The 22292-nt window shown below is 42.6% G+C and overlaps 1 protein-coding gene across 1 annotated transcript in view; it reads right to left on the bottom strand.

Annotated features, from left to right (window-relative positions):
• LOC101160770 (inactive dipeptidyl peptidase 10-like) overlaps window positions 1-22292 on the bottom strand; it is a 30401-nt gene that overhangs the window by 3631 nt on the left and 4478 nt on the right. The window contains exons 2-20 of the mRNA XM_004081382.4: window positions 17081-17192; window positions 16084-16179; window positions 15852-15946; window positions 14424-14498; window positions 13095-13147; window positions 12879-12960; window positions 10132-10252; window positions 9519-9673; window positions 9082-9179; window positions 8887-9010; window positions 8776-8814; window positions 7269-7376; window positions 7017-7108; window positions 6889-6936; window positions 5406-5527; window positions 4872-4919; window positions 4004-4102; window positions 2179-2248; window positions 1329-1523 (exon numbers count right to left, since the gene is read on the bottom strand). Coding sequence (XP_004081430.2) covers window positions 1329-1523; window positions 2179-2248; window positions 4004-4102; window positions 4872-4919; window positions 5406-5527; window positions 6889-6936; window positions 7017-7108; window positions 7269-7376; window positions 8776-8814; window positions 8887-9010; window positions 9082-9179; window positions 9519-9673; window positions 10132-10252; window positions 12879-12960; window positions 13095-13147; window positions 14424-14498; window positions 15852-15946; window positions 16084-16179; window positions 17081-17192 — 1832 coding nt within the window. The remainder of the gene's footprint in view (window positions 1-1328; window positions 1524-2178; window positions 2249-4003; window positions 4103-4871; window positions 4920-5405; window positions 5528-6888; window positions 6937-7016; window positions 7109-7268; window positions 7377-8775; window positions 8815-8886; window positions 9011-9081; window positions 9180-9518; window positions 9674-10131; window positions 10253-12878; window positions 12961-13094; window positions 13148-14423; window positions 14499-15851; window positions 15947-16083; window positions 16180-17080; window positions 17193-22292) is intronic.

Raw genomic sequence — 22292 nt, forward strand, 5'->3', positions numbered from 1 at the left:
TTAAAATGAGAGGAAGCATTTAATCATTGAAAATTCCTTAACCCGCTTTGCTAAAATAATGATTTTACAGTTAAAAAACATGGAAGGTTTCCAGAGCAAATTCCAACAATGTCAAAGTATTCCTTCAGGCTGGCAAAAGACAACAGCAGAAATGTTAGAAATCTACATGTGGCTTAAATGAAAATAAGAGAATAAATCTCAACCTACAAAAAGTGTAGGGATTATTGAAAACTAAAGGTTATTTTTTATGAAAATCTGCACTTCTTTTTGTTCAAGTTATTTCTGTTGTCTTCCAGAGTTTAGATTGTCATGTTTAGTTTTTGTCCTTACTTTTCCCACTCTTTTAGCCAGAGCTACTGTTGCACTTTGAGTTACCTTTTCTTTTTGACAGTTGATGCTTTTAGTGTAATCATAGCCCTAATTCAAAATGCTGGTCAACATACCTGATCAAAGCTGTTTTTGTCTGCAAATTTAGAATCAAAACCGTCTAATTGGGCAGGAAATTCAGGTAACAGTGGATATAAAGTAGATTTTTCCACCCCCCTCCCCATCCAACAATTAATTTGGGAGAGACCTACAACTGAACTGATTCCCTCCACCCTCCCGTTTTTCTGCACACACCTTTGCGGCACCTTCTACGCTGACAGGAGTGTGCACAGCTGCAGGGGGCGCCAATTTGCTGGTTTCAGGCGGTTCCAAACTCTGTGATATAACAGATAATAAAAAACCAAAAGTGGTGCACTACGCTGGTGCCCCCTTTGAATTGACGCCCTGGGCAGCCGCCCGTACCTAAATCCCCTACTGGCTGTAAGAAGTGGTTACTTTTTAGTTGAGCCTTCTTGGGCTACGTCTGAATTCCCTCCCTGATCCCGAACTCCTAAAAAACTGGAGTGCATTACTACCTAGTGCCCTGGTTTTTGAAGGCGATTCAGACACCATGCTCACTACTTTTCTCTTTTTTTTAACGGCAAATATGACGTCACTGATTTCCTGAAGTAATAACCTCATGATTTTGAACCTTTTATGGGGATTATTTATGAATCCATTGTTTTTTGAGGATGAAATTTTGGAGAATTAATAATAAAAATGAAAATACATTTTTTTCCACATGAAAAATCGTTCAAACGCAATGCATTGTGGTCTATTTTCGCCAATCTAGTGAGCATCGATGCTCATTGTTTTGATGCAGTCTTCTGGTATTTGCAATTGTAGTTTTGGACAGATCTACAAAGTGATGAATGCACTGCAGTGCGCCGAGTAGTGAAGGAATTTGGACTTGGTCTTTTGAGGTCCGAAACAAAAGAATGATGCAAAAGGCAGAGACATACTCAAGGGCTGTAATCTGATCCTGAGCGTCGACGGTTCCGAGTCTCTTGTGAACTCCGTGCAGGATCCTCCCACCCTGAGAGCGGCTGCCGCGGCCGTCCAGACGGGCGATGATGAAGCGCTCCGATGAAACCAGGACAGACTCCCAGCCGAGGGAGAAACGATCGCTGACAGCCTGACCACCAGGGGCGTCGTTGCTACGGAAGAACATTTCCATTTAGTCTTTTGCTCATTTAGCTCAAGTGTTTTAGTCAAGGCAACTCACAGGTTAAATGTTTGGGAATAAAGAATTTCTAAGAAGTGTCTACAGAAAAACATGTAGTTGTAAAAGGAGATCGAGTCTGTTAAACAGCAATCTGGTAATGTGGAATTCATTTCAATATAAGTTTTTAGGATTCTCTTTTAAAATCAAGCTCAGACACATTTGATTTTCTGCTTTAAAAAGTACAACGTTAAAACTTGGTGCTGGTCGAATGCAGACTTTTTTGTTCTGAACAAAAATCTATGGTTCAAATTTTCAGCTCTATAACCCTCTGATGGTTTAGGCAAAATACTGCTGTTGTCTTTTTCTTGGCTAAGTTAAATATGTAGCAGCAAGTTAATAGGTTAAATAAACTATTTCAATTCTTAATATTAATCCTTTTATAATCTTATTAAATGTCAGATTTAAAACTGAGGATTCTATAAACAGGTAAAATGACCTAAATGAAGGACGGGAAGTCAAATCTTTGGTAGCAGACAATCGGAAAACTGCATCTTTCAAAACACATTCCAGGTTAAAACTTTTTAAAATTAATGTTGTCTGTCTGGGAATGTGGCGTAGTGGCATAGGAAATGTAAAAAATGACGTACAGGACCAGGAGAAGAGGATGCTGCTGTGTTTCATCCATATCCACGGGGAGAATCAGCTCCAGCCGAAAAGCTGCAGAGTAGATCAGCAGGAACACATTTTTTTTAAGGAGAGGAAAATCTTTTGGGATATTTATAAGTTTATTTTTTTATATACAATGACATATAAGTAAAGAAATTTGAGAGTTTCTCCTATTAATGTTTACTTTATTTCTAACTTGTGTAATTTCAACAGAATATATTTTTATGGAGAGCAAAATATTGAAAGTTATTTCAAGTTTAAGTTGATTTACTCTGGATTAATAGACCTGTCCGTGTTTTAGCCATATTTATGTTTATAAAAAAAGTTGCGTTTTTAAAGTTTTAAAGTTGTCATGGTTTGAATTTTTGTTGTGTCTTGTTTTTCGTTTTAGTTCTTGTTCTGTCTTGTTTGGTTCTGTTTCCTGTTTTATTTTGAAAGGTTTCCTGTCTTGTCATGTTTCTTGAGTTTTACTTCCTTTGGTCCCCATCTGCCCTGATCGTGTTCACCTGTGTCTTGTCTGCCCTGTCTGTATTTAAGTCTTGTCTCTGCCTTCCTCCTGTGCTGGTCCATTAGCCTTTGTCTCTGTGTTCACGTCTTCATGCCATGTTCCTTGTTTAATGCCACGCCACAGTGAGTTTTTGGTTTTGTCATCCTGCTCTGCAGCGCCTTTTGTTTTGTATTAAACCCTCTAGTCCCTGATCCTCGTGCCTCCGCCTCTGCATCTGGGTCCTACCGGCTCTCGAGCCTCCCCCCTCACGCCGTGACAAAAGTAAAAGAAAGGTGTTCAGTAAATGTTTTTTCTGTTCGGCTCGTGAACTAAGGTGTGTTTTGGATTCTGGCCCCCTGTGCGACTGAGGCTGACACCCCGGCTAAAGCTTTCAGCCGCAGAATGACTATTAGGCTACTTCTTCAGATTCCATTTTTGTGAGTTGAAATAAACAGCCAGAGCTTTTCCAGCCTGTATCTGCTGACCCGACTTTAGAGCGGGGGTGTCAGAATTAAGGCTTTGAGGGCCGGCGTCCCACATGTTTTCCAACACACTTGTCATTGAAGCTCCTTATTTGGCAAACACACCTGATCCAGGTAATCAGCAGCAGATGAGACAGGATTTCTGGGAATCCGGCAGGAGGCCGGCCCCCGAGGCCTGGATTTCGACACCCCTACTTTAGAGTATGTGTCAAAAAGGCAGCTAGGAGGAAGCAAGCTGGAATGACCAAACTTCAAGCTTCTACATGTTTTCTGGAAACTTGAGTGTTCCTCCTGTTTGGTTGTGTAGTGCTTTGAGAGAAAAATCTGGTTGTGTTCTGGTGCTTCCTGTACAGCTAAATTCTAAGTAACATGTTCTCTTTTGAGCTCTTTTGTCCCCTCCTGTTGTCTTCATCCAGTCTGTCTACTGACACCATAACTTGTGGCAACAACTAGAGCATCGGGACCTGAGAAATGGTGCTGTTTGAACATTTTCTCTTTCTCTCTCTGAAATCTCTTTGGATGGTTGTGGGGAAACATCCCTGAAGGGTTTCTTAGTTTCTGGAGACTAACATTTGAGGCACCAACCACCCTCTGCCCGCATCCATCATCACTGAAGCTGCCTGTCATGTGACCCTCAGCATGCAGTCCGTCTACCTGCTAGAATGCACTGAGCTGCTGCACCTGGACTAGATGATAGACTTCTTTTAAAAAGTAGAGATGGAAATGTGCAAAAACTATATTGGTGTAATTATACAGATGAAGAAGCATCACTGACCCTGGAAATCAACTTAGCGATGCTTTTAGACAGAGACTCTGTCTCCAGTTTGAGCGTCTTACCATTGTCGTTTATTTGTAGAGTCCTTCTCTCTGTTTTTGGGACTATTCTGTTCATCAGGGCAACTCTTAGTTCTGCGCTTCCATCCAGGGTCTGGAACTCTGTTAGATATTTGGACAGAAGGTTTTAGATGAAGTTATGTTTCTGCCACATAAATAATACATTTTTTAGAAAATCACTTTCAGAAGAGCGGCTATTATGATCTATATGATCAGCTTTTATGATCATTAGATTTTCTAGATGGAATGTAAATATACAGAATAGAAGTTTGAGTGAAACAATTGTCTTCCAGCCGAGGGTTGTTGGTTTGATTCTCAGCGACTCCAATCACATGTCAAATCTTCCCTGGGGCAGAATCAAACCCCAGGAACGTTCTGCTTGTTTTACAGCTGTTCATTCTTGGTCATTGGGTCTGATGTTGATAAAGTTACTTTTATGATTCCTGTTGTCTTCTCAGGTAACCTGAATTTGAAAACCGTCCTGACTGCTTTGAATGATGTCAGTTTCATTATGAAGAGGATTCTTCAGGTGTGTTTTTTTACAGAGAGCTGGCTGGCTGGCGGACTGGCTGGCTGGCTGACTGGCTGGCTGAGATTCTTTTCACTTTGTTCTTGGTGTCTACTGAGTTAGTAAATGCTTTTCTACTTCAATCTGCACTTTACTGCTGTCAGTCTTACGTGGTCGTTTTCTTTTATCAGAGAAATGCTGTAACTGTTTGCACAAACACAACAATCATCTAACGTTGATCCACTTTTAAGAATCAAAGTGAACGCCTTTAGAATCAAGAACCAGCTGAGAGCCGTCAGTCCTTTGTTTCTACTTCTGTGGTAGAGAGGAAACATTCATGGAAACATTTCAGAGAAAACTTACCCTTCATATTACTGACTTTGTGAAGAGTAGTCTGAGGTAGTCCAGGTCCTAAAACAGTGAAGTTTACATCAGAAGTTCTGGATATATTTCTATAGACTGAATTTTTCCTTAAAAGATCGAGGAAGGCTTCTGAGTCACAAACAAAAGGAGAACTTCCTTTGAATTATCAACCTTTTGGCAGCCGTCACTGAGAAAATACAGCAGCTAGCCCAATGAAAAAAGGTCAACATTGTGTACCACTAAAGTCAAAAGTTTCCTTTAAATTTGTTTAAAACTCAATTTTACAATTTATTTAAAATGTATAAAGGGATAAATGTCAGACTTTGTAAGAAGGAGCGTTTCTCACAAGGTTATTCTCAGTTTAAGGTCAACAGGATCAGGTTCAGTTTTTGGAAAAGAATGCTTTTCTCTAAAACTGACAGATATTGAACAGTTTTGAGCACATTTCATTTCTGTCTTAACGTGGGGGAATGGATTGAAGTGTGCCACGCCAGGTAGCTGTGAACCAGAACGCTGTGCTGTGACCGCCGGTACCTCTGCAAGTCAGGAGAACCTGCTGGCAGTCAGAGCTGAAAGCGGCATCAAAGTAAGTGCAGTTTGATCTGAAAAGGGAGCAGCTCAGGCACTCTTTATCCAGTGAATTCACCGTGGAGATCCTGTTCAACGAGAACAATGAACATAAAACTTTGTTTCAGTTGCAGGGGGAAAAATGTACAGAATAAGATACACTGCTCAAAAAATAAAGGAAACAACTAAGTATTACTCCAAGTCAATCCCACTTCTGTCTAATCAAACTGTCCAATTGGGAAGCAACACTGACTGACATCAAGCTTTTGTGCAAGTGGCATTGACAACCGGTGGAAAAAATAGGTCAGTAAGAAATCTCCCAAAAAGAATTTGCTCTGTGACCACAGACAATTTTTCCATCCTTATGTTTTCTGGCTGATGTTTTGGGGACTTTTTCAATGCCGACATTGTTGTAACGTCAGCTGCTGCTACAACATCGTCCAACACGACCGGTTGGACAGTGGGTCTCTAGTGGTTTGGGATGGCATTTCTTTGAAGGGCTGCAGAAAGCCAGTGATGTCATGGACCGGCCCGCCTGTTCTCCAGACCTGAATCCAACCGGACACATCTGGGACATCATGTCATGATCCATTCAGGAACGGCAGGTTGCACCACAGACTTCCCAGGAGTTGGTGGATGCTTTGGTCCAGGTGTGGGAGGAGACTCCCAGGAGACCCTCCACCGCCTCATCAGACGGACACGTGGAGGCCACACCCACTACTGAGCCTCATTTTGACTGTTTCAAAGACATTACATCCAAGTTGGATCAGTCTGTCGGGTGTTTTTCCACATCCAGACCTTTATAGGCTAATAAATGTATTTTTCATTAAGAATTTTTGTGTAGCTGTGTTGTTGGCAGCTATACAAAAAATAAAGCATTTAAAAAGAATATTTTATTTGTTCAGGTATAGGAACCGTAACACCTTTGTGCTGCCAGTCTGCCATTTCAGCGCATCGTCATTGCTGTGGAAGCAGATCAGGTGACCTGGAGCCAACAGATGTTCAGACCAAGATGGCTCCCTTTCATAACATTTCTGAGGAGGTGGGTCAGGCTTTATGGTTCATAAAAACAGGATGCAAAATATTTAGATTATCCCTCTAACAAATTAGGGAGCAACTTTATGTGCAGCAAATTTTTTACTGTTAGCCCTTTTAAGTCTTTATTTCCTACCTAAGGGTCTTTCTCTAATACGTGATGCAGCTCCACCTCCAAACACCTAAATGTGACCATGGATATCTCAGTGACCGTATCCCCTTAACGTAGTTTTCCTCATATCTCAGAGTTGTTGTAATTATTCGGTTTACTCTAACTGTGAAGGCTCTTATCAGTTGTTCTTTACTGTGATTATGAGAAGACCTCAACCAGATCTTCAGTTTTTCTACATTATTTGGCTTGTGTGTGAAGTAATGAGAACTGTTTTGATAAACTGGAGAGAAGTCAGCAGCGTACCTGTACAGGTGTTGTTGGCTCGGCCCTTCTTCTGTGCTCAGAAAGAAACTGAAAAGAAGAATAAAAGACGTAGCTTGACACTGAAGCTCATGCATGGTGTGTACACTTCAGCAGAACCATTGGCTTACACTGAGTTTGTGCTCTCATCATGAGACAGAATTTGAGTTACATCCCAGGTTCCAGAGGTCAGGTGACGAAGGCTGGCGTCCTCACTGAAGGTCTGACCAGAAGATACAAAAACATTGCAGCAGAGAAGCAAACTCGGAGGGTTTCTCCTCGCTGCTTTACAGTGAATTCAATCTGCGGTCCTGCTCTGAAACAGAGACAGGAACATCATCTCACAAGATCACGGTGTTACGGAAAGTTTCTGTTTGTTTTACGTGATTGGAGATCATGGCAATGTGGTTGAAAGCGCCGTGGATGCTGTGCTTTAAAGGCGCGATGGTGAAGAAAGCAGTGGAGTCTCTTGAAAACACCGGCTTCTGGTTCTATAATGACAAAAATCAGCAATAGACATTTCTGTTTTAATGGATATATCAAGGATGTACCATGTTCTCTGAAGGGTTTGTGGGTATCTGCAACTTTGCACACTGAATCTATGGAGTGACTCCACCTAAATGTTAAGCAGTTATGTCCAAATTTTAAATCTGTTTTGTAGTCGTTTAAATCCCGCACTGTAGCCTGGAATTCAACGTACCAAATCTTTTTATTTTTTATGTTTATCCAGATGATGTCAGAAACTGGGGACCCCTCAATCCCAGCCTGCTAACCCCACCGCAGGGGGGTTAGTGCCTGGTTAGCAGATTGGCATTCAGCCATGCTCGTCTAGTTACCAGGAAGATCTCGATCCACCAAACTTGCAATGCAAACACACAGAGTGAGTCGCCCCTTCTGTTTTAGCCCATTTTAGGGATCACCTCAGTCCCTCATAAGCTTTCGTCTGACCCTCCCCTCTGCATCCTCCTCACTGACACCCCCCTCATGTCCTCCTTCATGACAAAGATGAACCTCCACTATGGTCTTCCTTCAGGCCCTGGACTGGCCAACCCTGGTCCTCAGGAGCCACAACTCTGCTCGTTTTCCAGTCCTCCCTGACCACGTTTCTACTGATTTGCTGACTCAAGTCATTCCACACACCCTGATTGACTGAAAACACCTGATTTAGGTTGTCAGCATCAAGCAGTCCAGGGAGAGCTGGAAAGTTGACGGCTCTTGGCGTCTTTCCTTTTACCAACACCATCCCCGTCCGTCCCCTCAACACGTCCAAATGACAACAGTCTGCTTCTGTTTCTTCATCTGCAGCTAACAAACGGAGGCACAGTGGTACCCTGCATGATAAAATAAACAACTGTCACTGCACACAAGAAAGAGCTCAAACCTGATCCTCCACCTTCACATCTACAACACATCTCACTACTGCCTTCAAGCTTGAATCCCAGCTGCTGCCTTTCTGTATGTGTGGATGGCCTTCCAGGCTTCCTCCCCCAGTTCAATAAAATAACCGTAGGCTTGTAATTGTCCCACAGGAGTAGGCGTAAGCGAGTATTCATGTCTGCATCTGCATGCGGCCCTTTGAGTGACAGATGACCTGAGCTATAGCTTTCTACCTGCTTTTGCCTGAAGGCAGCTGGGATTCACTCCTGCAACCTCTGGACCCTTATTCTGCCAGTCAATCCTCCTTTGTGTTCATTCTTTGGTTTTTAAAGTCAGTACAGCCACATCAAGTTGGATTAAAGATCCTAAGCTCTCAATGACAGCAGATCTGAAGTACGATTTTCCTGCACCTGGGGTTATTGGGATACGCATGCGGTCTACTCATAAAGCCAGGGTTGATACCTCACTGCTAGTTTTGTCTGAGGTAACAAGGGGGAATTCTGCTGACCTCACCTGTCCATCCAGCCAGGTGTCCGACACCATCACGTGTTCCTGCAGAAGCGAGGTCAGGTCAACCACTTTGGGTGGGTTTTGTTTGGAGAAAGATGGAGGAGCGTGTCTTACCGTAGTGCAGGCGCCCGCTGTGGTGTCACAGAGTGAAAGCACAGACATAGTTTGAGCTCGGTTCACCCAGCGCACGGCCAGCTTCTCCTGTGCCACCCATGTTACCATGGTAATGTAACGCTCACTGCACACACAGGATGGAGGGAAAAGAATGGAAGGAGCCACATTTGCAGAACATCTACATCCAAGCCAAACCTCTGATGGAAGCAGTCCGGCGGTCTTATTTCCTCAGTGAGGGAGCTGCCGTCCAGAGTAACGATGTGCAGGCTGACCTGAGGGTTGTTCTGCCCCATCTGCAGGCACAGAGCGGACCAGAATGTAGCTTCAACTTCACTTTACCACGGAAGCTGAACTGTTCTTTTTCAAGAGAGCGGAGACATTAAGTTTAAACTTAATAATTACTGGTTTGCAGCAGTCAGCCATTAAACAAGTGTCTGTTTTTTTGGGATAGCAAATGGAGAAAGTGCATGCATTTTCCAAGATTCTAGTCCTTCTTTAAACCCAAATAAGGCAACAAATATTTAAATAAAATACAGTTTAAAAAGTATCAAGATTCAGTATCATCTGGGGGTCTGTTTGTGTTCCAGTTTTACATAAACCTGGAAGAAAACTCTAAGTGCTTAGAGTCTAACCTTTGAGTAGCGATACTCCTTCCCTTGGGGGTACAGTGAACCAGTGAAGCGTGGCAGAAACATGGTGGGGACCAGAGAGTCATTGATGGTGAGGTAGGCCAGCTTGGAGCCATCAGGCGACCACCAGTGAGCAGCCTGACTGTGCAACACCTCCACTGCAAACACGACAGAGATATGAATTGTGATATGAAATTACAATTTGATATCTCTGAAAACAAGGAGAAAACTGATCAAACAAAGTCGTTCTGCAAAGAACACAGTGAACAAATGTCCAGTTCTGTTTTAGTCTGTTTGCTTGGACAGCCTCTCCCCAGAATGCAAAGTAACTGCCCAGGATCTGTGTGCACCCCCCCCCCCCCCCCCCCCTGTGTGCACAGGGGGCCATTAGGAACAAAGTCAAACCACTTTCTCTCTACGGTCCTGATCTGTTTTTGTGGTCCACACCCAGAGGAGGCGTGGCCTCAGCTGGTGTTTGAACACTTGCTCAGTGCTCTTCTGTGCCAACCAGGCAGTTGCTGAACACACACAGCAAAAGGAGCAGATGCTAATCAAATACAATGTTGGAATACGCTGGATGTGGAACATGATTGGATGATCCAGGAGTCCAGCTTACCTTCATACAGCCAGTCTGTAATGCCGTTGAAGACCACACCTTCCTGTCCCGAGGAGGTGAGCCTCCATGAGCTGCTCTGCACATTTGCTTTGTAGTAGATGTTGTTTTCAAAGATGTAAACCTGTAGAACAGAGAGACGTGTTACATTTCACAGTGGATCACTTTTATTACTTTAGTCACACTTCCTAATGAGAACCTTTTTAGTCATTACTCATCAAAAATGTCTTAATTGCTTTCTAATATGCAATGGACAGGAGTGGTAACTTTAGATTGGCAAACTGGGGTGGTGATTCCCCTCTTTAAAAATGGACTGAAGGGTGCATTACTGGGAAATTCTCTTCCTTAACCGAGAAGGAGGGTCTAAGGGCAGGGATGCCCAGTTTAGCTTAGTCTGTTTAGCCATTACCTATTGAACTGTATAACTTTAGGTTTTTTAGGATTTCGTGTTTATTAGAAAAGCCAATTGAGATGACTATTGTTGAAATATGGGGCTATGTAAATAAAATTAAATTGAATTGAACACCTGAGAACAGGGGATGAGTTTCCGGTTGCCAGTCAAACTCCTGATTTAACCCTTCTGCTATCTTAGGCACTTTAACATTGGGAGTGGGGTCATCTAGACCCACTAGACAGTGCTCTGAACCTTTCTTCTTCAATGATTTATGATCTTCACTGGTGTCCATGGATTACATGAAATCTTTCCACCTTTATCCACCTTTGTCATGGTAGGGAGAACACGTCAATGGAAGGGGGGGGGGGTCATCTGGACCCGATAGGATAGCACAAGGGTTACGAGGAACAGTGTGGTTCTGTTTCATGCTAGGGAACTCTGGAGCAGATTTTTCACTGCAAAATCTTCTCTGAAGAATTCAATGTTGCCTCAAAAAATCTGAAAAATTTCAATCAATTGATTATTGACTGATTATTGACTGTTGGTCCAGTCCAAGTGTGTTTTGAGGACTTGGGAGAAAACATTCAATGGTCAACAACTTCGTTAGATTTATCCTGCTTAGGTCTATTTACCGACATTTCAGTTGTGCCACAAGCCTGCTTTCCTTGGGGGGGGCATAACAATGCCTCTTTTATCCACTAAGACCTTGTTTCACACATTTTCACACAAATTCAGACTCTTTCAAGTCTGTGCGTGTCTGTGTGCACGTGAGAAAGCATCCGCTGTGGTCTGTTACATCCATTTTATTTCATGTTCTTCCTTGGCCCAATACCCAGGAGTCAGCATGTTCAAGGATGAACCTTCTGCATAACTTTGGACATCAGTCTGGGCCGGAGGCTGCACTTTTCACTTCAAAGTGTCAAACGCGGCAGCCAGATCACCTAATTTGACACAACCTGCCTCCTGTAGCGTTGTTCTCACAGAGGTAGAGTCCAAGAGAGCAGTAATGATAACTTTGTCATGAGAAAGCGTTTCTTACGGTGTCCATAAACCAGTAGACAGCGTGCTTTCTCCTGTAATTTTAAAAAATACTAAGAAAAAAATCAGGTCCGTGGTCCTTTTGTTAAGGAGGAAGAGTTGTTTGTCGTATCCCAGAGCTCCTGCTCTCTGTGGAAGAGCAAAGGCTGTGTCCAGCCACCTCGCACAGCAGTGATGAAGAAGAAGAACCACCAGCGTCTGCACTCTCATCTTCATCATGACACTCTTGGAGAAAAGGTTCCTTTAGAGCAAAAGCAAACTGGATAAATGAGATAAATGTGAAATGGGATGTGTGCCTATGAGCCTTGTGTGTCCTGTGGAAATGACGGAATCACTATTCTGGGATATAGTTGACAGCTTTAATATTGAAGCTTTCTTTCAACAACCATTAGAAGTGCAGCAGTTTGTCCAAACTCTCACTTCTATCACTGCATTTGATTGTTTTTCGCTCAAAGCAGTGAACTGTGCTAACCATGCTAACCGTGCTAACCATGCTAACCATGCTAACCATGCTAACCGTGTTAACCATGCTCACCGTGCTAACCGTGCTAACTGTGCTAACCAAGCTAACCGTTCTATAGATCATACTGTACATTTACAGAAGACAAGACTCAGAACGTTAACCAGCGTCACCTTCCCTCTGTCAATAACTCTTTTTAATGGGAGTCCCAGTAGAAATGTTTCCACTTTGTGTTGCTTCATAGAACAAACTCTCCTTGATGTTACATTGATTAATTATAGTTAAATAGGGAAAAAAAGCATATAAACAATTCTAAACTGTTGGCTTTTATGCTGCTCATGTGAAACATTGTAGCTGCTCCGTTTAGGGGCCAACCAGCCTACCATCGGCCTCCAGCTAACCTGTTCCTCTGCTTCCTGCTCGCTGCCACTAACAACCCTCGTCCTCCTCTCCGGTCTACCTGCAGGTGTCCTGCCTGGTAGCTCCAACCTCAGCATCCTTTTACCAACATCATCCCTGTTCCTCCTCTCAACGTGTCCAAACCATCTCCATCTGCTTCCCTGAACACAACGCTTCAGCCTCTTTTAGTCAGAGTGCCAAAAAAAAGGTCAGAAAATAACATAAAACATAAAATTAAAATAAACCGGTGCTATTTCCTTCACACAAGGCTCTTAATTGACTCCTTTTATCCCACCACAGTGACATACAATGTTTTTGCTGCAGAAGCCGCCCGTTGTTCACGGTTGCTGCTGTTTCCATGGCAACCGAAAGAACACCTAACATTTTACAAGTGAGAAGTGGATGTTTGTCTTTACCTTCGTTACAAACATGACCTGTTAGTCATTTCCGCATGCTTACCAGCTGCTGACCATGGACTCCCCAGGAGGCAAACTGGAGGACAGAATTGGGCACCTCAGGAGGGTTGAGCTCCTGCACCTCCCTGATGGATCAACAGCAGATATTTCCAACATGAACTTCAGCAACATTCAGGCCTTTACCACCGAAGATTTAAAACTCTCCCTCAAACATGTCAAAGGTTTTGTCGGTCAAATCATTTTATCTTTGTTTTCTCACCTTGTATGCAAGTTATAGATCAAGTATGAGGCCAAGAAAGAATGCTGGTGAACCTGAAAAATAAGAAAAAAAACCTGCAATAATGCTGTGTGTCGTGTTTTCATACTATGCTAACTCGAGGAAATGATATCTAATTAGACACATTGAGAATGACCCAGAGATAGAGTCAGAGACGATGATCAGTGCAGATTATTCAAATTTCCAAATACTTTATAATACTGTGACAGAAGGTGAATCATGACAAACTGTGTAGCCTCAGCAGAGGATGGTTGTGTGCTTATTCTCAGGAACACTGCTGGTGTGCTGACAAAAACAAATCCCTCTTCATGTCATCATTTAGAGACAGTAGTATCTGGAGCTGATAGGACATTTTATTACTAAAACAGAAAGTGGCAAACATCGAGTTTCCTGCTCTGGCTCAAACACATGTGGATGGCTTAACGACTGCTGAGCCAACAGCAGCTCACCTGATTGGAGGAAGGTGCAGGGTCGGCAGTCGTTACCATGACAATGCAACTCACCGCCTTTCAAACAGTTTGCTTCATGTAAAAATGCTTTAAATGTAAAAAAAAAATGAATTAAAGTTTTAAAATTTGGTTTAATCCTTCTTTCTTTTGTAAGTGGCCATGGTTTAACCCTTGTGCTATCTTGTAGGGTCCAGATGACCCCACTCCCAACGTTAACGTGCTTCCAAGGAGTGGGGTCATCTAGACCCACTAGACAGAACTCTGAACCTTTTTTCTTCAATGATTTGTGATCTTCACTGGTGTCCATGGATTACATGAAATCTTTCCACCTTTATCCACCTTTGTCATGGTAGGAGAACACCTCAATGGAAGGGCGGGGTCATTTTGACCCCATAGGATAGCACAAGGTTAAGCAGGTGTTGCCCTTTGAGGCATAAACACTTTTGCATGAATCACCAGGAGGCAGCTTTAGCTAACAGAGACCCCTCCCTCCCCTCTAATGAAGCTGACCTCTGCAGTACGGTGACCTTGTTTTAGCTTTGTGAAAATAAACACTTTGGGCCTTTGGGCTCAGATGGTTTTTTACATAAACGACATTATTTTTCTGTCTGGAATGAACACAAATCTTAAAAGGGTCTCCATGTCATGGCTCTTCTCCCTCTAACAGGGCAGCCGTGGTGCAGAGGTAGAGCGGTCAACCACTCGCGGTCAAAGTACTCGCAACGGAAACTTCCAAACTCACAGCGATGGCTTCTGGGGTGCATCTCTGCATGTGGGCTGAGCTGGGGGGCCTCTGCGTGTCCCATTTTTAGTTATTAAGCACAAGATTTCCCAGAGAACAGCTCTGTGAAGTCATTCTCACCTGCTTGACATCATATCCCAGAAGAACAAAGTTCAGATCTGGAGAAATAGCAAACTTTGATGCCTTGAAGGTTGCCTGGGGAAAGAAAAAGAACCAAAAGTGGAATTTTTAAAAGGGATGAATAAATCTTTTTATTCAATCCTAAATGTTTCAGACCATAGTATAGAGACTGTGTTGTCAGATGTGATGAGGGTTGATGTGGACTGACACCCACTCCTGCGGTGATCCGAGTGGGAAAACATAGAGAGGGATTCCAATTCAGGAAAGGAAGAATTTCATGTGTTCTTATTTTGGCATGTGCTACACATGCATGGATTTAATCCAACTTTTGCTCAGAAAAATCACCCATAACAAAGAAGGAGCCAGAAACAGGCCAGCCCCCTGTTCAGTGAGGAAATGTTTGATCCTCTGTGCATTTCAGAGTTTAGGCTCTTCATCAGAGGAAATTCTGTCTGATGCTCCAGATGTCTGAAATCTTGATGGTTATTCTTTATGCAGGCACGGATGTGACGGAGATCCAAACTAAGCTGGCTTTGAATGATGGCCAGTAACCCAAACAATCGACCCTCAGGGGTCAGCAGAGAATGGGACATGACAAGGATCGCTGGAGCACACCAAAGATTAAAGACGTCCAAGAACAATGTTCAATGTACATCTAAAAGTAGTTAGAAGAAAAAGAAAACTGTTTGTTTCAATGAGCTGAAACCAAGCTCCAAAGGTTCTATTTGAATGTAGTTTGGTTTAGCGGTTAATGTCAGACGCAGCTGGACTGAAAATGTGAGAAACGTTCTACAGTATCTTATGATTGAGATTAAACTGATACATTGATTTTTTTCCAACCATAACTCATGTCAGCTGAAGAACCAACATTAAAAACAAGTTGGTTTGACCACATTTCTGATGTTTAGTTATTCCCTCCATCAAAAGAGAGTTCTGGCGTAATGATAGTTGGGTTTCCTGCAGTCATGATGTGGTGGAAGACTGACAGAACGGGATCCAGGTTTCAGTAACAACAATTATTAACAAGAAACAAAGGAGAGATCCATTTGAACTGATAAGTTTAGCACGTTTTGATCTGATTGGGAGGTAAGAAGTGGCTCGCTGATTGGCTGCTGACAGGAGAAAGGTGCCGATTGGTTGATCAATTGGGACGGACTGTTTTTTAAGTATGGGGTTGTGACTCTGCAGATCAGTCTGAAACAGATACTTCTGTATGTCTAAAATATGTCTGTTTATTGGCTGTTATGAGAACCTGAAAATATTTCTAAAGACACATTTTTGCAAGTGTGTGTCACACACAACAACCAAAAACAAAATGATTCTCCACTTGCACACATGCACCACATGTAATAATCACCAAATTATGATGAAAAGAAAATAAATCGGTAGAGATGTTCCTGGTTCTAACTCTCCAGTGTGGCCACTCACAAAAGTTGTGTTCTTCAGCAGGAGCTCAGTCTTGTTGTCGTTTGTGTCGACTCTGAAAACATTTCCATCCCAGCTCTGAAAGGTGACTTCGTTTGCTGAGACAGAAAAACGAAGACGTTAAAAGAAAACCCTCATAAAACAGATTACCTGAGGCAAACCTGAACAGATTTACTTCTTTACACAGAGACAAGAGATTCTACCCAACGTTAAATGTGTTGTTGGAACAGCTTACCGCTGATCCACTTTGCATCAGGATCATGGATTTGGAAACGTCTTTGAAAGAGGTCATCCAGGGTTAAAGATGAACCAGATGTTTTACTTCTAGTGTCTGTAGGAAGGACACAAACTTTTCTAAACGTCTATTTATATAATAACTAAGACAGCAGGATAACATGAACCAAACTATGTCTTTCTTATGACTGAAGTGCTTCACAGAGCAAAAGACTTATATGCTAAAGGATATAGAAACAGAAAAGTTTCACAAAAGATTTACCAGAAAAGACAAAAGATCACACTTTGTTTTCAAACTCTGGAGGATCAGGGAGCTTGTAAAATGCACAGACACATGAAAATGAGAGGGAACGTTCCTGCCACCGGACTATCACTGCGCTACCTCCAAATGTTCCAGGGATGATTGATGTCAACAATCGTCCAGTCGCCGATGAATTTGAACATTTTCTCAAAACCTCAGTGACCGCCGCACGACGTGTAAAACTGCGACTGCCGCTGCCCGGTTACAAACGCCACCTGCCGAATTTGCTACTAAACTGGCATTTGAGTCGTCGCTCGTTAGCATTTTGGTATATGTGACCATAGTTTATCAGACTAAATGTGTCCAGTCGAATGCACCCGAGTTTACAAAATAGAGTTTGATTAATTGCTTGAAAGGGAGTAGGACGAAGTCCATTTATATAATCCCATTAGTATTAAGTTTTTTAAAAAATTGCTATAATCTGGCTTTTAACATCTCTTTAAAGTTAAAAATACTTTTTTTCAGTCAAGGCGCAGGTTATTTAACAAGTAACAACAATGAAGTGCTTCTTCTCAGCAGAGGACTCTGTTACACTATTGTCAAAGTCCTGAATAGACTTTACACACCATGAATAAATAACCTCTACTTTAGAGGGGTCAGGCAAAGCAGGACTTAGTATTCATCTGTCATGGTTCTTTCACAGGTAACTAAGAGAGGTCAAGCGGGCTTAGTGAGTGTGATTTTGAGTGAACTTCACCTTTTGACAGCAGAACAATGGAAAGTCCAATGAATGACAGAACCACCAAAATAACCAGCAAAGAGATGCCGATGCCTTTCCAGTTCCTGTCCGGTCCAATAGGTCCAATATCCTGGGAAGGAAACATCGTTTTGTATCAAAATATAAGAATGTGTCATACGTGGTGTTTGCTAGATGATACATGAAAACATGGTCAAACAGGAAACAAGGATCAGAAATCTGAAAATGTCATCTTCCCTACTCAAAGTTGAAAAACAAAAAGGACCATAATGTCAGCTGTCAGGTTGGAATGAGACAGAACACCAACAACAGAACAGAAGCAGTGACCCACAGAATGGAGAACCTAAGGTCCCTGAGATGGAAAGTGGATCCTGAATGTAGTTTCATAAGCTTTAACGGTTTAGTCAGCCGTCCCCTGGTACTTTGTTGTCTTGGGAGACGATAAAGACGTTGGTTGGAAGTGGTTTAAGAAGATGATAATAACATTTTTCAAATGGTATAATCCATTTTATGATCAAATTAATTGTGTTATTTTACTAAGTGCTTGATCTTTTTTGTCCATAAATATCTGTGTTTGACTCTTTCCTCTCTAGTTCCGGATTCCTTCAGCTGCTTCTATCTGCAGAACTGCAGCTGAACGTCCTCTGATCAAAACGTGAAGCTTTGCATCAAACACATTCAGTGCCTTTTTTTTACAGAACTCACTTTTTCAGTATGACCAGAAAGTATTCTCATTTGTCCTTTTCTCAAACCTATTTTTGTCTTCGGTAGCATTGCTTTATTCTTGCTGCTAAAGGTTTAGTGCTTTGGTTTTTTAGGAGTGTATTTTAGGGTCCTGCTCAGATGAATAATGCTAAAGTCTTCTTTCATCTCCCGTGACAAAGCAGGGCTTGAGTCTAACCAACAGTGCTCTAAGCTGCAGAAAAGCCTCTGTATGTTTATGCTTTATTTACTTCCAAAGCATTTTTAATTGGGAGCAGGACTGCAAGACAAATAGCCCAAAGGCTTTTCCTGTGAAAATGCTAGTGTTCTTCTCTGCAGCTTCATTCATCCACAGCATCTCCCTGCAGAGCTTCCTTCAGACATTCAGAGGAGCTATTTTAGGCTCTGATCCCCCACAGTCCAGCTTTAAACTCCTTCAGTTCATGACTGAACCAGGCCAGCTGGTTTTGCCTCTCAACAACCAGACTTTCTTTATTGCATCTCATCTTTATCAGCCATTCTTTCACACACATCTCTTTACTCCACACCATCTATGACCATTGTCCAGTACCAACTACAAACACCACCATGGACAATTCAGATTATTGGGGCATGACAACAACCCCTCAGAGGCAGCTTTCAGAAAAAAAGGAAGGACGGCGAGGAAAAACAGAAACAAGCAGACGTTTGTCTGCCTTACTTACATTCAATTGGTTGCATTGTTCACTGCCTGGGCTTGGTATTTAAAAACGGGACTGTATTGGGCCGTCACTCATATGAAAACACAGTGGGGCAAAAAACGTATCCATTCAGTTTTCAAAGTTCTCCCTCTTAAAAAGATGAGAGAGGCCTGTAATTTTCATAACAACAAAATCGTGTGTGATGACTGGAACATTACTTTGGTGAAGCCAACAGTCCTAAGCTCCGGCAAATGCTGGAAATCAGGCCGGCAGAATCCTGACAAATGTGCGCTGACTTCTGGTTGCTTTGTTCATTAAATTCTGAAGGAAAGAGATGGACAACTCGGCAGCATCACTCAGCAATGCACCTCATCTCTCACTGAAGCGTCAACTGCAGACCCATGAGATAAATAATAGATTTATGCATCAAAGAGAGGACTCTGTATATAAAGGCCACAGGCTGAGAACAGCAGACCACACCATCTCTTATCATCTTCTAAAGCTTTCATCATTTCTGGTCTGCTCGCTGTCAGATGTTCGGGTCACAAGAGAAAACTCCCTCTTGCTTGAATAAATGCTTGCAGTGCAGAAACAGAAAGCATGCAAATGAGAGTCCTGCACGCTGCATGTGACAACATTTGGAGGCTGTCTGTTCAGGTTTTTTTGGAGGAAAGTTAATGAATCACGCTTTTCCATCAGCAAATCTGATGGACAAGTCTGGGTTTGGAGGTTGCCAGGACAACGGTGCATTTAGGACTGCATCAAGCCGAGTGTGAAGTTTGGTGGAGGAGGAATCATGGTATGGGCTTGTTTGTCAGGACGTGACCCCTTAGTTCCAGTGAAAGGAACTCTGAATGCTTCAGGATACCAAAACATTTTGGACAATTCCATGCTCCCAACCTGGTGGGATCAGTTTGGAGCGGCCCCTTCCTCTTCCAACAGGACTGTCCACCAGAGCACAAAGCAAAGTCCAGACAGACATGGAGGACAGAGTCTGGATGAACTGGACAGAGTCCTGACCTGAACCCCATAGAACACCTTTGGGATGAATGAGAGCGGAGACTGAGAGCCAGGCCTTCTCCACCAACATTAGTGTGTGACCTCACCAATGACCTTTAGGAAGAATGGTCCAAAATTTCAAAAAACACTCCTCAACCTTGAGGACAGCCTTTCAGAAGAGTTGAAGCTGTAAAAGGTGGATGACATCATATTGAACTGAGCCTTCAGTGTAGATGTGAGGCAGGTGACCCATTACTTTTGGTAGTAAAGTTTACAAGAGTGTGTGCATGCATGCATGTGTGTGTGTGTGTGTGTGTGTGTGTGTTTTATGATGTTTAGCTTTAACGTACATCACTTTGTTTCAGTTTTCAATTGTGCTAGAGTGCATTTATAAATAAAGATGAAGATGATAATGATGATGCCACACCACAGAAGGGTTCTTCTTACAGAACCAAACTCCCATTCCCGCCATTCAGGGTTTTAACTTTACATATAACAGCAGGAAGAGAGAAGAGTGTGTTCCTGCACAAATCCTGGACGCCTCTACAAAGTGGGATTTGTGGACACGTGTCTAGTTTTTATAGTGAAAGCAGCTTGTTTCTTACACAACAAGGCGGGAAAACAAAAGCAGACAAGGCTCCTTTTTTTCTGTATGTCCTCCCTGTAGAGCCGTACCACTATCAGATTCATATGATAATGCAGGGACCCAGTGATTGAGCTGAGAGCCTTCTGCCCCTGTGGAGGGAGTTAGAGGGTATCTCCTGAATGCAGCCTCTGATATCCCAGCCAATGATGAGAAAAGGAAATGGGGAAATCGGGGGGCAATGCAGGCCCAGGATCACAAAGTTCTTCTCCAACTGAGAGGCTGTTGAGAGCCTTTTCTAGGTGCAGAAGGGTTCATGAGGAGGAATGTCAAACGGGTGACGCTCTTCTCTTTCCTTAGGAATTCATTTCTTTGTGTTTTTGAGCTCTTTCTGGCACTGAAAACCAAAAAATGTTTCTGTGCTGTCGTTGATCAAGCCTAACAATAAGAATAATGTGCGCCAGCTGCTCCCCGAACATTCTCATCATCAGATAAGTTTGATTGCTCTGACAGCATCTGCAATCTGCTGCTCCACAAAGCAGCAGCAGCTGCTGCCGCTCAGATGAAGGCAAAGCACACCTGCATTATTGTTCTCATAACCAAACCGATTATCTGACAAACTGATGGATTTTACTCAAACAAACATCAACAAACCCCTGCATTTAAAAGGCTCTTTCTCTGTCTTTTAATCAAATGCAGCAGTGTGTGCCTCTCCTAGGCCAGTCAGATTGTTTTTCTACGTACAAGACTGCTCCCTGCTGGTAAGACTCCATCACTACAGGTTTCCCGCTGCAGCAGCGAGCACGGCATCATGTTCATGATGAGGGCTCAATAGCTGCACTAACTTGATACCCTGAAGCTCTTCTTCCCAACTTCATATGCTTCGCTGACAGGAAGCTCACTCAAAAACTCTGCATCTCTGTTCTATGATATGATTTTGAAACAGAAATGTAAATTTGGTGTCACAAACTATTTCCCGTCCATTCATATTCGGTATCTATTGTTCCTCAGCTAAAGCCAGAGGGTCTTTGAGGCAAATCTCTTATTTCTTTACTTCAGAGATAATGTTCATCTAAGCCGATGTTCACATGAGGGACTCATCCTGTATCGTCATAGAACTGAGCGAATCTTCTGGGATTTGACCGTGGATCAGGCTGCAGAACTGATCAACAAAAGTTTTATTCTTTAGCTGATGTTGAAAAACGAGTTCAGGAAACTCAAGTCAAAGTTTAAATGGCAGCATCTCAGTCGGGAAGAATGAAACTTGTGGATCATGAAAAGAGTCAGGAACAGGAAAATGAATGTATGCGTCTTTACTAAGCATTATATGCCTGACATTCCTTTGGTGTGATGGTGAATAAGGTTTGGGATTCGGAATAAGACTTATTTTTCTAAAGGAACCTGAAAATAACTCTTCATGGTTTCAATTACCTTTCAGACAACTTCAATACCATCAACATGACTCAGTCTGAGTTCCAGCAGCAGTACAAAATCTGGATATTCAAGCTCGAGACAGCTATAGACTCCGACTAAGACATGAGGGAGGGAACCACAGGTGGAAACAATCAGGGGGGGTTAGACAGTCACACCTGTAGGGAAACACCAGGGCAGGAAGTAACAAGGCCTGAAACGAGAGGAGAGTTAGTGTTTCAAAATAAAACAGGAAGTGCAACACGAGACAACACAGGTGACAGACATAGACCAAAAGTGCACAACTCAGGACAAAACACAAGACTGACGAGACATGACATCTCAATGGAAAAAGAAACGTATCAATGTACAAGAGACTGTCAAATGTGAGCATTTCAAGTGGGTTACGACGACAAACTGGAGTCAGGTCAAGACCCTAATGAGGACGAGTTTGTGCAGAATGGATGTGCTGTCACATTCTCTGAAACACCTTTGGAGACGTCATACGGTAGACAATGAACATTCAGTTCATGAGAAACAGCTCTAGTGGATGTTCTTTCAGTCAGCACACCAGTTCCACTCTCCCTAACACCATGCAGCATCTGCACATTTCAGAGTGGCCTTTTATTGTGGCCACCTGTGCAATAATCATGCTGTCTAGTTAAAAAAAAGGAATTGTTTTATCACATTGACAGGCGTATTAATATTCAAGTCATACTCTTTAAAGAAATAAAAAAAGAGTATGACTCTGATAAGGCGGTTTTATCAATCATTCATTCATCCAGATGATAACTATTCTGACAATGATCTTTTTCAGCATATCAGGATATTATCCAGC

This window comes from Oryzias latipes, chromosome 21 (assembly GCF_002234675.1).
Source record: "Oryzias latipes chromosome 21, ASM223467v1".
NCBI classification, from domain to species: Eukaryota; Metazoa; Chordata; class Actinopteri; order Beloniformes; family Adrianichthyidae; genus Oryzias; species Oryzias latipes.